At 39.5% G+C, this 17,879-nt stretch overlaps 2 protein-coding genes across 4 annotated transcripts in view; one reads left to right on the forward strand and one right to left on the reverse strand.

The window, feature by feature from the left end:
• Positions 1–9,928, forward strand: part of phkg2 (phosphorylase kinase, gamma 2 (testis)) — a 68,001-nt gene extending 58,073 nt beyond the window's left edge. For both annotated transcript variants that reach the window (XM_061232464.1, XM_061232465.1), the window contains exons 9-10: positions 5,815–5,940; positions 9,116–9,928. In XM_061232464.1, coding sequence (XP_061088448.1) covers positions 5,815–5,940; positions 9,116–9,361 — 372 coding nt within the window. In that variant the 3' untranslated portion in view covers positions 9,362–9,928. The remainder of the gene's footprint in view (positions 1–5,814; positions 5,941–9,115) is intronic.
• cfap119 (cilia and flagella associated protein 119) overlaps positions 1–17,879 on the reverse strand; it is a 116,834-nt gene that overhangs the window by 18,816 nt on the left and 80,139 nt on the right. The window lies entirely within an intron of this gene.

The raw sequence follows: 17,879 nt of genomic DNA on the forward strand, positions 1-17,879 counted from the left end.
TTCTTACTGCTTTCTCTCCAGTTTGTAGATGGCACTAATATACTAATCCTGATGAACATAGAATTTATACAGTACTAATTATATTAACACACTAATATGTTTGTCTAACTAACAAGCTAACATTCACTAGTTTTGGGTATTTATAGTTTAATCACATAACTAACATACTAACTCTCTATTTCTGGACTGCTCTATAACTGCCTCCCTCTTCTAGCTCTAATTGCCAGCCTTTATTCAGTGAAGTGTTCACACCTGCTCTCCACTATCTCTCAGTTCCTTAACTCTGTGCAATTGTCTACTCCCTAGTCCAGAGCCGTTTGTATTACATGTGTGTCTATGTGAATCCAGTCCCGCGTTTTCGTTCCTCCCTCGTCATTGCATGATTGCCCTTTCATGTGTCTCACCGTTTATTTGTTAGACCGCCCTGACTCCCATGCCCCACCTAGGTTGTCTCATTCCCCTGTGTATTTATACCTGTCCTTTTCAGTTGCACTTTGCTAATTTGTCTTGACTCCCTGATTCTCAGTTCCGAGCCCTTGTATTCCTTGCCCCTTGTTCTAGCCTCCTCATCCCCATGACTTTGCCCTTGTGGCATTCTGTCTGGTTTGGGATATTTCTGGTTTTTGAATCTTGCCTGGCTCTTCTCTGGACTCTTCTCTTAGATTGTGATCTCTGTACCTCTGCCCTGTTTGGACTGGCTTCCTGGTTTTTTTTCTTTGCCTGTTTTGATTATGCTTTGTCTGCCTCTTCATCTGCCTCATTAAACCTGCCATTTTCTCATAACCCCTGAGTCTACTATTGGTTTCTCTGTCCCCCGTCTGTGACAACTACATTCTATTGTCGGCCTACCAATACAAACTTTCAAATAAAAAAATTTAAAAAAATCAGTATTTTTGCATTTTGCATGGGGATCAGTAAAGGCCAACAACACTTTTTTCACCACTGTTGTAAAGTAAAAAAAGTGGACAAACTATGTTTTTTGTGAGAAATATATTGATTTCACGTGCATACACTGTAGTCTACATTGTAGCTAGTGAGCTAAGTTACCGTTAAAGGGATAGTTCGCCTTTTTTAGACCCATGTCCACAGAGTTTCTCATCACGACTTGGATTAGGTAATAAATTGGGGACATGTTGGGCTCAAAGCACTCTTATATAGAGTTTTCTTAGCTCACTCCCCATTAGCTGTTAGCTTTGTAAGCCAAATAATGTTAAAAAAACACCACCTGACAGCTATTTTAAACCACATTATCAATAAACCAAACTCAAATAAATACTTATATGTGTATTACTTAGTTTTGGACCACTTGCCTTTTCAGTGCGATTGTACTTCATGACCATTAGTACTCCTGGTTGTGCAACAGCTGATAGCATTGCTTGGAATCCATTGTAAAAATAGCTCTGCATAAGCAGATTTAAGCACGGAGTGATTTAGCCTCTAAGTTGGACCTCTCTCTAGTGTAACTCTCTGGCAGTGATAACATTAATTTTTCAACTGAAACTCTATCAGCTCAGAGTGAGACGAGGAGAAGGGTAAACTAAAACTGGTGGTGCACCTGTTGCCATAGGCAACCCTGAGAAGTTGTATTGCTGTAAGTGCGTTCAGAATGAGTAGCTAAGCAACGTATATTTTCCGTTGGTAAGGCAAATATTTTGGCTGTATTGCCACATTTTGCCCCTTGTTAATTAGAACCATTACACCATATTAGGAAAAATCTAAGAAAATATGGCTTCTAACACAGGATTCACAGAAATCACGAACAAAATCCTGAATTTATTACTACAAACTGATTCCAGGATACCTACAGCTGTAAAATATAGCTAATAAATTTGATTTATTAGACCAATGCCAGCAAGTAAAATCACCAATCAACTCATCAATGACACTTGCCATAAATGCATAATGTGTCATTGTTTTTGGAGGTTTTCTGTAAAAAAAGATGAGAATTCTAGCTTTTACATGCATTTCACAGCTCGAAAGGTGTCATTAACTTTCTGAAATTTTATGCTTTGTTGTCAGTTCCGAAAGTTACCGATGAAAGAATGGAGTGCGTCTTTTAGAACGAGTGTGTCATTTAGAAGGAGATTTGTAGATCTTTTTGCTATTTGTAGATTTATGAGAACCCCTCACCCCTATTTATGTTTCCCTGCTTGTCCTGCCGAATAATGCCGAAATGCTATTGTTGGCTCGGTGAGAATCTTAGCTTCCAAACACATTTTTAGCATTGAAAATGCGTTAAAAATGTTTGTTTTATTAACGATTGATCGGGAGGAGTGCTTTTTTGCCTGGCACCGACCAAGGTGAGCCCTGTCTTGAGATAGGGGATAAAGAAGTATATAAATTACATAAACTAAAGACAAATAAGGCAGCAGGCCCCATGGCATATTCCGCAAAGAGTTAAGTGAGATAATTTTAAACCACTGGTATTTTTATTGGTCTTTAAAAACCGGAGAAATAGGTAGGAAAACAAGGTAATATAATACCAATACACAGTACTGTGCAAGTTTTATGCAGGTGTGAAAAAATGCTGTAAAGTAAGAATGCTTTCAAAAGTAGAAATGTTAATAGTTTATTTTTTATCAATTAACAGAATGCAAAGTGAGTTAACAGAAGAAAACCCTAAATCTAATCAATATTTGGTGTGACCACCCTTGTTCTAGGTACACTTGCACAAGTCAGGGGTTTTGTAGGCATATAGTCAGGTGTGTGATAAACCAATTATACCAAACAGGAGCTAATGATCATCAATGTAATATGTAGGTTGAAACGCAATCATTAACTGAAACAGAAACAGGTTGCTGAAGACAGTTTAATGTAAGAAGTCATACACCATGGCAAGACTGAGCGCAGCAACAAGACACAAGGTATACTGCATCAGCAAGGTCTCTCCCAGGCAGAAATTTCAAGGCAGACAGGGGTTTCCAGATGTGCTGTCCAAGCTCTGTTGAAGAAGCACAAAGAAACAGGCAACGTTGAGGACCGTAGACACAGTGGTCGGGCCAAGGAAACTTAGTGCAGCAGATGAAAGACACATCATGCTTACTTCCCTTCGCAATCGGAAGATGTCCAGCAGTGCCATCTTCATGGAAGAACTGCAGCCAAAAAGCCATACCTCCGATGTGGAAACAAGGCCAAGCAACTCAACTATGCATGAATACACAGGAACTGGGGTGCAGAAAAATGGCAGCAGGTTTTCTGGACTGATGAGTCAAAATTTTAAATATTTGGCTGTAGCAGAAGGCAGTTTGTTCGCCGAAGTGCTGGAGAGCGGTACAAGAATGAGTGTCTGCAGGCAACAGTGAAGCATGGTGGAGGTTCCTTGCAAGTTTGGGGTTGCATTCTGAGTTGGGGATTTGGTCAGAATTAATGGTCTCCTCAATGCTCAGAAGTACAGGCAGATACTTATCCATCATGCAATACCATCAGGGAGGCATCTGATTGGACCAAAATTTATTCTGACCCCAAACATACAGCCAATGTCATTAAGAACTATCTTCAGCATGAAGAAGAACAAGGAGTCCTGTTAGTGATCGTATGGCCCCCCAGAGCCCTGATCTCAACACATCATCGAGTCTGTCTGGGATTACATGAAGAGACAGAAGCATTGGAGGCGGCATAAATCCAAAGAAGAAATGTGGCTAGTTGGTTGGAACAACCTACCTGCCGAGTTCCTTCAAAAACTGTGTGCAAGTATACCCAGAAGAATTGATGCTGTTTTGAAGGCAAAAAGGGTGGTCACACCTAATATAGATTTGATTTAGATTTTTCTTCTGTTCATTCACTTCTTATGTTCATGCATTTTGTTAATTGATAAAAATGAACTATTAACATTTCTATTTTTGGAAGCATTCTTATTTTACAGCATTTTTTCACACCTGCTTAAAACCTTTGCACAGTACTGTGTAGGGGTCCTCGCACGGGACTCCAAATTATGTAGGGTCCTCGCACGGGCCGCCAAATAACGCAGGGATTTTACTCTCTACGAAACCGGGGCGCCAGTTAAACGTTGTGTAGCAGTATAACTACAAAAGGTAATCAGTCTCATAAAATTACTATTATCAGAAATATCTAACCACAAATTTAGTATTTTAATTAATAATTAAAATAACCAATATTAATGATTAAACATACCGATAACCTGAAGGTTGGAAGTTCTTCGAAAGACTGCTTTAACTCGGCTCTCATGTCTATGATATTCCTGAAAAAGGAAACGGGGGTTTAATAAAATATATTTATTAAACAAACATACAAACACATAACAGATAAACGAACGGGAATTAGTAGGGAAATTTAGTTGGGTATGTGTGTGTGCGTGTGTGTGTGGCGCGCTTGAACAAAGGAAAGGTGGGAGTAGCTAGCTTGAGTAAGCTAGAGTTCTGGGTGTGGTAATGAGTTAGAGTCAGCTGTGAGAAGGGACTACTTGCGTAGTTTTACTCTATATATGCGCAAAAGACGGCGAATCAATTCACGTACATATATATGTAGCTAACCAAACACATTACAATGGTTGGATGGTAAATATTGAAACACAGATTCACAAAAACAGTTAAGACTAAACTAAACACTGGCTATGCCTGAGTGTTTGTTTTCTTACTGAGTCCATATGCATTGCTGGATCCAAAAGACATGCTGTCCTTGTAGAAGCGGCGATGGTGCTGTGAATGGTGTCCGGGAGAGATGCGCAGGCTGGGGTGTTCCCGTCTTAGCAGCGCGTTGTCGTCTGATCCGCTGGTCCTTTTCCAGGTGTAAAAGTTCGTTGCTGTTTCGTTGTTGTGAGCTTTGCAGGAGTAAACTGATGTAGCGTTCCGCGTACACCAGTTTCCACTCGCTATAGGCCACGAAGTTACCGCGAGGTAACTGGGTGTGTCCGTAGGCCTGGTAGTGCGCTGTGCAGCATTCAGCCTCTGTCCGAGTCTCGGAGCAGATGAGCTGAAGCGAATGGCCAAAAAGGGTGCGTCGAAGAGAAGAAGCAGAAGAGGCAGAAAAAGCAGAAGAGAGATCCCAAGAACGTGTCTTGCTCTTTTACGGGACCGTTTATTGCTCCCGCCATTATGGGATTGGCTGAACCAAGTTAGACGTCATTCGTGGTGGACGTCGCAGAATTTTCCTGTGGGAATGTGGAAGTTGTAGTCCCTACAACTGTATAAGAAAGGGGACCGTACTGATCTAGGACACTACAGGCCTGTCAGTCTAACTTGAGTCACATGTAAAATACTGAAATCTATCATTAGGGACAAACTGGAATTATTTCTTGAAAATAATAACATTCTAAGGGATAACCAGCATGGTTTTCGTAAGGGTAGGTCATGCCTGACATGCCTGACAAGCCTTTTTCCAATTCTATGAGGAAGCTACGAAGTGTTTGATGATAACAGGGCTTATGATATTGTATATCTAGATTTCCAAAAAACATTTGATAGCGTACTGCATGACAAACTCATTATCAAAATGAGGATGGTAGGAATTATAGGAGCCATTTCGAAGTGGGTTCGGAATTGGCTACGGGATAGAAAAGAGTAGTAGTAGCAGGGGCCTTATCCAAGCAGGGTATTGTGGGCAGTGGGAATTCCACAGGGATTGGTGCTGGGGACACTGCTCTTCTTCATTTACATAAATGACCTTGACAGAGGCAAAATTGCAAAAGAGGAATATCTTTAAGATCATGGCAAACTAAAAATGAGATCATTGAATAAGTCCATTAGCAAGTTATATCTGGATGTCCTGATTTTTTCCTAAAATGTCCATGCTATGGTAGATGTGCCCAAAATAAAGCACTTCCTACCTTTGACCTCCTGTTTCTTCCTGTCCTCTTAGATCTCCAGGCTGCTGGTACTGGAGCCCTCTGTTCGTCTCACTGCTGAGCAGTCCCTGGCTCATCCTTTCTTCCGCCAATACCAAAGAGAGGAAATACGCCACTTCAGCCCCCGCAAGACATTCAGGGTGAGTTCATCTTCATCGGTGTTCATATAAAGTCAAGTCAAAACAGCTGTAATATTGCTACTTCCTGTGGTGTTTTTTTCCAGCTCTCATGCCATTTTGAAATTTTCCATCTATGTCTATGGGCCTGTGGAATCAAAACTAAAGTTGTCTGTTCATAGTTGCTAGTTTTGATACAAGAAGTGACACAATGTCTTAATTTACTGGTGCCAAAATTTCCATTCACATTCATGGAAATCTTTGTGATAGTGTCAAGGGTCTGGAAAAGACTGAGGGCCCTATTTTCCAGCTGGCACCTGGTGTTTTGCGAGCTGGTCTGCTGTTGATTTTGAATTTTCCAAAATATTCTCTGGTAATTTTGGGACTCACTGTGCGCTGAAGTGGGAGGAGTTAATTTTCCAGTCAGACGGGTCCAAATTTCATGCTTTCGCATGCACCTGATCAACCTAGGTCTAAGGCGCAAGTCGCAGCCCTCTGGCATATTGATAATTTTGGGGCTTTCATATGCATTTCACATTCACATATGCACACGATCAGCCTACTCAAAAGCCATTGAACAGTTTTCAGAATATCTGTGTGTATTTCTGTTTATTTATTTCAATTGTTTGTGGCTATTCTATTTGTAGACTGTATTCCCTGCAGTACTTTTTCGTTCTTTTTCTTTCACCTGTCTGCAATGAGAGAAATGACACAATGCAACTTGAACAATCTTTTCATTTTAATTATATGAATACTAGCTATATTAGGGCCTACTGGCACAAATTATGGATGACCTGCATTTGGACTGCATAATTACTGTTTGTTTTAAACTAGATGATCAATGATCATTACACCCACCAACATCATTGAGCAGTCTTATGTATCTTATGGTTGGCATTTATATAGCGCCTTCATCCAAAGCACTGTACAATTGATGCTTCTCATTCACCCATTCATACACACACTCACACACCAACGGCGATTGGCTGCCATGCAAGGCATCAACCAGCTCGTCGGGAGCATTTGGGGGTTGGTGTCTTGCTCAGGGACACCTCAACACCCAGGGCGGAATTGAACCGGCAACCCTCCGACTGCCAGACGACTGTTCTTACCACCTGAGCCAATGTCACCCCTAGGATAATGAATGTTTTCACAAAGATTCAAGACTGTTTTGAGAGCAAAGGGAGGCCCTACCCAGTATTAGTATAGTGTTCCTAATAAAGTGCTCAGTGAGTGTTTTATCAGTGCAAGGGAAACGTTATATTAGCAGTACATATCTGGTACATAGCTGGTTGGTAGTTGGCCAGTTCAGACCAGCTCTCAGCTCAACATGGTTTAGCTGGCTCACCAGTTCAAACCAGACCAGGTAATGCGATGTTAGCAAATTCATAACATCGACGTCCCAGCGACATACAGCCAGCAGTCAGAAGCTCCAAGTGCTAGCTAAACATTCAAGCAAACATGAAGTAGCCCTGACAGGAAATAAAAACTAGTTCAGACAATGGACAGGCTTTGCAAATTAGCCTGTTCTCTTCAGATTGTCCAGGACCATAAAAGACCATTGAATCTTGAAAAAAACATCTTTATGTGTAAAGCCAATGGTAAGATGTTATATGTATTCCATATTTAGTTACAGATATTGGAAGTAGATTGATGTGGTATAATTACACTATAATTTTTCTTGTTTATTTTGCTATTCAGTGAGCAGCGTTTTTCACCACTGCTTTTCGAAACGATTTGTGCTTTTCTGGCTTTATCTTGTGGCTTTGATGGATAGCAAATTTTTGGTGGTTAAATATTGGCTTGTATCCCTGTGTTCATGCCTCCACATGTACTTTATTCTTCTTTATTATCCTCAATTTTGTTTCCTCAAGTCAAGCTGTTACGTGATGCCTGCATTGTGGCTTTGTGGCTTCACAATCACAATCATAATAATACAGCACAACTTCCAAGACAGTGCCACTACATAAATAAAATTAAGAAAAATAAATCTTAAAAAATGAGTAAATGTAATGAGATTTTGTGTTTTTATACAAAATTATGCTACTTCTGGCTTAACTTTAAATTCACCAATAAAAACATGAGAAATGTACATCACTTCCATCTCTTCCATGAGGAGCATGATGTAATTTGTCCTCAGTGGGGAGGTTCTTACATTTTACATTTACATTTTTGTCATTTGGCAGACGCTTTTAATCCAAAGCGACTTACAAGTGCATAGGGTCTTCCACAAGTTAAAGCATCACTTCCATAACTAGTAATATACACATGAAGTGTTGTTCTAAACATATAGTCATCATAAGTGCAATTTTATTTATTTTATTTTTTGGGGGGTTAGACAAGAGGGATAGGGATATCAGAAAGGGGGGCGGGGGAAATCAGGAGGGAGGACTAAGGTACAGTTTGCAAAGGTGTGTTTTTAGTCTGCGTCGAAATAGGGGGAGGGATTCTGCTGTCCTGACAGTGGTTGGCAAGTCATTCCACCACTGAGGAACCAGAACGGAAAACAGGCCTGAACGTGCAGCTCGACCGCCAGGTGCTCATAGAGAGGGAACCATAAGGCGACCAGAGCTGGCAGACCGGAGTGGTCTAGCTGGGGAGTAGGGAGTGATTAAGGATTGTAATGTAAGGTGGGGCAGTCCCCTTAGCAGCCTTCTTGGTTGTAGACGTCTGCAGCTAAACCCTTCTCTGGCAGACCAAGATGATCCTTAATTTGTGGAAATGTTCATTAGTTGCCTTTGCCAAGAACTTCCAAACCATAAATAGCCTAACATTACCTTTTTATAGTATTCCTTATTGACCATTTGCACTCAGGTTCGTATTTTTTTATTTTTGTGGTGTCATGTTATTGAGGTTTGAGCAGTAAATGTAAACACAACTACAGTGAAAAAAAGGATTGTAGCTGGTAAAAATATTTTTTTTTACATTAAGAAAATCTGGGTTCATAGACAAAGTGTCTGGTTCAGAATGAAAGTCCTCAAGTAGCAGCCCAGTGTTACTCGCTCTTACTCATTTATTTTCCATGGTTATGTGTTCAGTCTGTTGGTGTGTAGTGTAGTGTGTGTAGTGTACATTAACCCTCTCCTGTCTGTTCTATTTTCGAGTGTTCAGTTTGTCACTGTTTATATATTAACTCTCTCCAGTTGGTAGTTTTAAAGTATTCACTTTGTTACTGTGTGCACATTATCCTCTTCTCTAGGTACTGATCTTGACTGTGTTGGCTTGCATTCGAGTATACACTCACTACCGCCGTGTGAAACCACTAACACGGCAGCTCCTAACCAGGGACCCCTACTCTCTGCGAGGAGTACGCAAGCTTATTGATGGTTGTGCCTTCCGGATTTATGGACACTGGGTGAAAAAGGGGGAGCAACAGAACCGAGCTGCCCTCTTCCAAAATTCTCCCAAAGTTATTCTCCTTGGCCTTGAAGAGGTTGTCACTTAAGTGTTGTGGGATTGCTTTCAGTACATTTTACTCTAAAGTTGATACAATCTGTTTGTTTTATCTTATCATTTTAACTTTGTTATTGTGGAATTGTGTTAACTGCCTGTTTCTGTTTTTATGTGAAAATGGTGTTTGAATGTGTTTAAGAGTCCCACTGACCCTCAGGTCTGTGCTAGTCCCCCCACATCAAGACCCTCACACCGAGCCAAGTCAATTGGAGGTTTCAGCATAGATCCACTTCAGTCCTTCAATGCAGCATATATTTATCATTGATTACTGTGTAAGAATGAACAAATAAAATGTCATGGTAAAATGTAACAGGATTTTTATTATCATTATTTTTATTTTTCAAAATACCACATATAAATTTCATCAAACACTGTGGGGTAGGTCAGGTTTAGTTCAAGTGTTCCAGAGCTTACATTATTGGCATTTCTGTGTGTTCCTTTGCTGTTATTCATTCCAGTATTTCTACTTGGTTATTCTTGAATTTAAATCTTTTGTGTTGCTCCTGACTGCTTGTCCTTAATGTAAAAAAATGTCTTTTTCAATAAATGTTAAAAAATAGATCCATAATCTTTTTTTCTAAAATAAGAACTAGGGATATATGATCAGGTCAGGAAATGCTGCGGTCTGCATGAAAACTATTTTATTTGTCGAACAAAATATTTAAAAGTTTTATTTTCTTGTTGCATTATTGAATAGAGAATAGATAAATATAGGTTAAAAATGTAATTTACAGCATGAGTGGAGCATTGGGCTTCATTAATGAAATGTGTACAATTGCATTTGAACTGTGCTCACAAACATTTCCACAAACATTTCTGCATTCATTGTTTTTCTTTTCTGAATTTGTTCTGAAGATCAAAATCTGTGTGTAAATAGGTAGGTTTACATTGGTTTTACATAGGAACTTTTATTAACAACAAAAGTAAGAAGAAATCAAGAAAAGTTTTGGGAATGAGGTCCATTCTGTCGGGTGAAGTACAATCCAATGAATTTAAAATTCAGTAGATTAGATGCTTTTGTACACTCCAGAATTGATTCTGCTGCTGCTGTCAGTTGTTCCATCATTAATAAAGACAAGTGAGCCATCACCTGTAATGGGGATCTAGGGCAGCTCCACACTTTGCACTTTGTTACGACCCGGTCTAGGGTCAGAGCATAACAGGAAAAAGGATAGGGAGATGGGAAGGAATGGGAAGGAATACTGCAGGAAGATCAGTAAATCTGGTCCTATCTGCATAATGAAAAGTAATACACTTGGCTAATCTTTAAAGGTTTACTGGGCACGAAGTGGTGTGTAGCCTACCTCCATTGGAGATCAGATTTCCACCCAGGATCACCTTCAAAAATAATAAATAATAAATAATAATAAATATAAAAAACAAAAAAAGAAAATATATGACAAGGTTGACCACAGCATCTTGGTCAACATGCTCCCTACATTGGCCTGTCCAAGCAAGCAGTAGCCTGGTTTGCCAACTATGTCTGCTAGAATGCTGTGTGTTCAGATGGCAGGGTCTTCCTATTGTTTTTTGACGCTATCCAAGGGGGTGCCCCAAGGTTCTGTGTTATGACCTAAACCATTTTCCATTCATGTAAATAACCTTTATGAAAACATAATGCTATGTACCATTTTTATTGCAAATATTGTCTCTAAACTCAAGGTGAAGTTTTTACGTTTACTTTAGGAATAGATCCTGCTTCTTTTAGACCTAGGAAATACCTTGTGTTGGCAACCTTCTTGCCTCTGCTAGATTATGGTGATTTAATAATGATCTGTATATTATTGATTTTTCACTGGTTGTAAATATCTTACTCACCATTGTACCTTGTATGCACAAGCAGAGAGCTTGTGCATACAGCAAACTGTAACCTAACCATCATGTTTTTGTGGCTACCTAGTGGTCTGTATCTTGTAATGTAGCCTCTGTAGTCTTCTGTGGACTTCACTGAAATGCCTGCCTCCTGAAGAATGTTTCTGATCTGTATGGGAGCGACAGGTTTTGGTTTTGTTTTTCTTCATTATGGTGTGAATTCTTCAGTCATCAACTGTGGAGACCTTCCTAGGCCTACCAGACCCTTTGTGATTTGTGTAGATACCTTCCTTGGCCTACCAGACTGATTTTGGTAAGCCTAAGGTTGGCATATTTTTCTAATTTCTCTCGTTTCATTGACACAACTCAGGCCCTCATTTTGACACACAGCAATAAGAGACTCTAAAGACAATCAAAAACTGTATACTGAAAGCTGTAAGGATGCAATTGAACACACCTGAAACAAACACCCTTGAACCCATTTCTCCCAAACATTATGGTGCCCTGAACTGTTGTCTGGGTCCAAATAGCTGAGTATTGTCTATTTTTTTCCTTGAAAACCTTTGCTTTCAGTTGTCTCATGAGATAGAACCTTATAATTCCAAGTGGAAAATGAGTTCTCAGTAGAAGAAGATTCTAACTGGAATAAACCTGTTCTAAACTTGATAAGATTTTGATGTTGCAGAGGATTTTTAGGTTGTCTGTCATTTTGATCTATGAAAGAGAACTGCCCTGCATTTCAGTTTTGAACCACGTAATTCCAGTGTCACAGTATTCCAATTCCTATACAACCTTTAAGTCATTGTGCATTCCCGAGAGGATCTTTGAGTAACAACACTAGACATAGGAAAAGATTAATCAATGAAACAAAATAGAAAAACAGCTTTATAATAAAGAGGTTTGGAGAACAATTTTCTGTCGTTGCTTGTAGTTGTTTTGAAAGTATCATCTTCATAACTGGCTTCATGAAGGAATGAAATGACAATTGGTGTGATTACCAATCAACCCAGTACTACACCACATGTTGGCTCTGTCCAGGGAGAGAAGACAATAAAAATAAAAATGGAGCTAACAAATTAAAACGGATGAAAACCCGTCTTTCCCAAATTGAGGGTCAGGATCCACATGGTATTGCAGGTTTTTTCACTTCGTTTCACCAGCCCTTAGCAGCAGCCCAAGAGCCGTCAACAGAATTGGCCATTGCCATTGATGCAATAACCATACTGCAATAACGCATCTCATATTCTTCATGTGGCACCTTCAGGACACAAGAAAAAGAATGACACCTTCATGCACCACATCCATTCTTATAGAATATTAATATCAACTGTCATCATGCTGCAATCACCAAGCTCATGTTGCTGTCCTATCGTCCATACTGTGCTCTTATTTTTCAGGTAATGGGTCTGTCAGAAATTAACCTTGATCAAGGTGTTATTCTCATTGGACATCATCAGGAGGCAGAGGCAGTGCTCAGCCTGCCAGCTAAATAATGTACATTTAAACAAATGTGCAATTTTGAAGCAAGCTTGAAAGCAATCCAATGTTCTACTGTTAATGAAACAAATAAAGCATAGCTAAGTAAGTATTTAACATCTATCCAGTTATTCAGTGAATAATGGCATATGCTACCTTTTGGTAGTTTTAATTATAAACAAACTAAGCTAGTAAGGTTGTTTTAATTAGAAGCTAGGCAGTTAGCAGGTTCAGATGTGGCTTTACAACTTGTTAATAGGGATTCCGGTATATGGATTCCTTACCCAGATAATTTTATGGGGACTAGCTTGAAATGAGGAATGCTGGAGCACCCCGGAAGTTCAGAGCAAAAACAGAAATGTAGTAATTAAGAGAGGCACGATAGTTAGATAATGTCCGTAGGGCACTTGCATTCCAAACACAAAAATCACCAGTCTCGTTGTTTTGCCATTCTGGCACTAATATACATATACAGCTGTGTTGAAATAAATAGCAGTGCAAGCAAAAAAGCACATAAAGTGCAAATATTTTTTAATAGCTTTTAGTTCCATTTCCCAAATGTAGTGGAAACATTACACATGCAACTCCAAATCAAAGCATTAACAAATTTTTATCAAGTCTGCGTTATTCTTTTACAGGAAGCAAAGAAAAGGAAATATTAACCACATTTTTATGTCACCCCGCAAGTTTTCAATAGGGTTGAGGTCAGGAGATTGAGCTGGTAACTCAATTACCTCAATCCTTTTTGTCTGGAACCAAGATGTTGCTCGCTTACTCGTGGGTTTGGGGTCGTTGTCTTGTTGAAACACCCATTTCAGGGGCATTTCCTCTTCGGCATACGTCAACATAATCTCATCAAGTATTTTGATCCATGATCCCTGGTATATGATACCAACTAGTATGAAAAACATCCCCATACCCTGATTTTTGCACCACCATGCTTCACTGTCTTCAGTGTACTGTGTCTTGAATTCAGTACCCGGGGGTCGTCTGATGGACAATTTTACTCTCATCAGTCCACAGAATGTTACGCCATTTTTCTTTGGGACAATCAATGTGTTCCTTGGCAAATTTTTACCGATTCTGCACATGCCCTTTTTTCAACAATGGTGCTTCATGGGGGCTTCTTGCTGATAGCCTAGCTTCGATCAAACGTCTTCTGACTGTAACAGCACTTACAGGTAATTGTAGATCATCTTTGAGCTGATGAATGGCTGAATCTTTGCCATTCTGACGATTCTTTTATCCAGTTTAACAGTAGTTGCTTGTTTTCTTCCGCGTTTTCGGTTTTTGTTGCCATTTTAAAGCATTTAAGATCATTTTAGCCAAGCATCGTATAATTTGCTGCATTTCTTTATACGTTTTCCCCTCTCCAATCAAGTTTTAATCAAATGACGTTGTTCCTCCGAACAATGATTGGAATGGCCCATTTTACTAGCAATTCAGAAGGAAATATATTTTAGAACAATGTGTGAAACATTTGTTTCCCTTCTTCCTTAATAAAGGGCAATTAATGACACCTGTTTTTTCACAGAATGAATGAATTCTCTAATTAAACTCCACATTGCTATTATTTTGAACACGCCCCTTTCAATGAATGAGTCAATTACTCAATAAAAAATGGGTCTGTTGTTTTTCTATTACACTACTACATCTACAAGTAAATTATTTGCCATCCATGCAGAAATGTCACTACTAATAACAGTGGTTCATCAGGTTACTGATGTTGTACTGCTATTTTTTTTTAACAACTGTACATGAAAAACATCTTTTGGTAAGGCAAACATGCTATTCAAATTTTTTAATGTAGCATTTTCATCAGACTTTTTTGCGCTTTTTACAGTGCTGTACAGATTCTCACAATTACAACATGTCGTACTTTTAAATGGACTAGTACCTTTTCCACAAAGCGGGTTTTCATGTGCTATGGTTGTTATTAAAATGGATTGGAAATGAGGCGCTGTTGAAAATGAACAAGTTAGCTTGTCTGTTAGCCAGTGACTCTACAATGTGATAAATGCCTGCGACTGCAAGCCACGCAACATAGGGCAAAGACAATTATACATTGCCTGAGCCATAGGGAGCCAAAATGACAGTGACTTGCTGCCACAGAAACGTTGTCATGACAGGCTATTTCTGACCGCTTCCGAGCAGTTAGCTCAGCTGACGTTAACTATTGATAACTAGCTAGCTTTTTACTTACTACGATGGTGCCGTTGTGGTGTATCCACAGCAACATGGGTGATTGAAATAGATTAGCAATTAGCTGCCAAATTTGGAGAAAATGGGGAAAAATCTGAAAAGAAACAGAAATTTTGAGTTTAATTTAGTCTTATTAAAACGTGCTGATTTGAGAAGCTACAGCAACTGCGACTGACCCTGTGGAAATAACTGCTGCCACACACACACACTCACACAGACTGACCATGTGGAAATAACTGAAAGTGTTTCTCAGCTTTCTAGCATGTGTTGCATCACAATATTTACATGGTCCTGTGTAGCAAGTTACAGAAAGTAAAGCGCATGCATCTGTTTATTCTGTTTTTTCTCAAGCTTAGTGACCTAGCTAATTAGTTTTAAAAATGCACTTGCAATGGCACAAGCCAAACGGTACCTGAATCTTTAGCTAAATCAGCCATTGCAATGCTTGCAGACAATTATCGTAACTTCAACTATTTCATTTTTGACTTGGTCTGGAAAAAGATGTGGTTCAAGGGTTGTTGGCTACTTCATTGAAGCTCTCGCTACTTTGACATTCACATGTAAGGGCCATTATGTATTTGATGGTGACAGGTTTGAGCTTTTTAGTTCATCATTTGTCGCATTGACTGTTTTACTCTGATTCAGTTGTTGGTTTACCTTCACCTTTGAATACACATCCACATAGACACAGGCACACGCAGACACATATGCACGCACACATGCTGGCACACACAGACACACACAGAAGAATATTCCCAACAATAGGTAACAGTCTCAAACTACTTATGGTTCTCTTTTCTTTTCAAATGGTCAAGTAGAAATGACATCAGTCATTAATAGTCCAAGTTATTATGGCAAAATTAGCGGAGTGTCTAATTTTAAAGTTAAAGGTGAAATATGGTCAATTTCCGAATCCAGCTATTTTAACAGACAACACCCTTGTTTAATGTTTGTCACTCTGAATACCGAACAAATACCAAAGCGCAGCAACCGTTAAAACCCTTCACTTATCCAACATGTAAAATACATGTATTTTATTTCATTTATTAATTATTATCAAAGATATCAATTATGAATTAAATCACTAAATTCTTTGATAGGCAGAGCAACCTGTTGGACCAACCTTAGTCAAGTTGCACAACTCACAAGCAGATTCAAATTAAGAAATGTATGAAATTACAACAGAAAAATCAACAAAATCTAAAGACAAGGGTCAACTATGTTACAGACAGACAGACAAGTAACAGTCACAGGAAAAAACCCAGCGTGAGTCTCCCAAAAGTACCACAAAACTGAACAGAAAGTCCAAAGACCTGAAGGCAGCTGCATCTTCCAGAAATCACTGATGAAAATGTAGAAATTGCCAGAGCAGATGTAAAATCCTCATCGCTGTTGCATACCAACAGCAGCAGATCAACCCCCAAATGTGCACTATCTTGACTCCCTGGAAATGTCGTCAGGATTCAACAACTATTATCGGTGCATCAACTTTGAGATTTTCAATCAATGATTTCAGTGAGATCCTAAGGTCTTTGTTCCTTTCAGCATGTGGAATGTTGTGGGGGGTCAATTTAGTTTTGGTCAATTAAATTTGGTGAGTTGGAGTTTGGTATGCTGTGTTGTGGGCCTACTTTTCAGGCATAGCCAAAGTACACTGCATTTTCATTTGCATTTTCTTTTGTTTGTGTTGTACAGTTTTTCTTCTTAGTTAATTATTATTCTTTTGGTCGTCACTGTAAATATTTCTGCACCGCCACCGTTCCACCTGTAAATAAAATACACCATCAGCACCTCATCACTGCAGTCCCTCGTCCTTCCTGTCTTCTACCCTCGGTGCACCCTAACATAGACAAATTTTGATTTGGGGAGCTTACCCAGATCTTATGTCCTTTTCTTATGTTTCAGATCTTATAGCCACTAAAAAGTGACAGTTTATGGAAGTTCTTCATAAACTGTCCCCCCCCCCCCCCCCCCCCATCCCAACACATCTTTCCACAGTCTGCTAGATAAATAAAATAATGCAGATAAAAATCACTCAAATAACATACCGTAAATCATAAACACTTGTGTGACCAGCAACCACACTTCCGTCCAGATTCCAGGACCACTAACGCTGTGACAGAGGCAATACACCTCATTCAATACACAGGGCTCAGATGGATTATCAGTACGTTTCAAAATAAGTAAGGTCGGAACAAAACTGCCCCATACCTTGATATCGGGTGATGTGATATCTATCCATCACCCGCACTAAACGGTTGGTATTTATATAGCACCTTTATCCAAAGCACTGTATAATTGACGCTTCTCATTCACCCATTCATACACACACTCACACACGAACAGCAATTGGCTGTCATGGCAAGGCATCAGGAGCATTTGGGGGTTAGGTGTCTTGCTCAGGGACACTTCGACACAGCCTGTGCGGGGGATTGAACCGGCAACCCTCCGACTGCCAGACGACTGCTCTTACTGCCTGAGCCATGTCGCCACCACTACAGTACGGTCAACCTAAAGTAGCCGGCTAGGCTACCAACCACCACCTAATGTTACGATAAACAGGCTAATTTCAATTCAGCTACTTCACCATTTTAGGAGTTACAAATGTATTCATTGACATGATCATTAAAACACTGTACTTACAAGTACGATTGATTTCCACCCCTGTCAAGAGATTGCAGTACCCAGGTACTCAGGATGCTCATTCCATACAAAGTTTTTTAAATGCACTCTGATGAGAGGCTTTTTCTTTTCTTTTCTTTTTTTGGCAATACACTGAATATATTTGGGGTTGAGATAAAAATATGAAAACGAGACAAGAGTTGACTTGGTCAGGCTAAAACCTTCCACTTCTTCTCCCTAATGAAGTCCTTTGTTGTGTTCGAAGTTTGTTTTTCGTCATTCTCTTGCTGCATGATGAAGTTCCTCCCAAATAGTTTGGATGCATTTCTCTGTAATTTGGTAGAAAGAATGTTTTTGTAGACTTCTGAGTTACTTCATCAATAAAGATTAGTGAGCTT

This window comes from Conger conger, chromosome 2 (assembly GCF_963514075.1).
Source record: "Conger conger chromosome 2, fConCon1.1, whole genome shotgun sequence".
Taxonomy (NCBI): domain Eukaryota; kingdom Metazoa; phylum Chordata; class Actinopteri; order Anguilliformes; family Congridae; genus Conger; species Conger conger.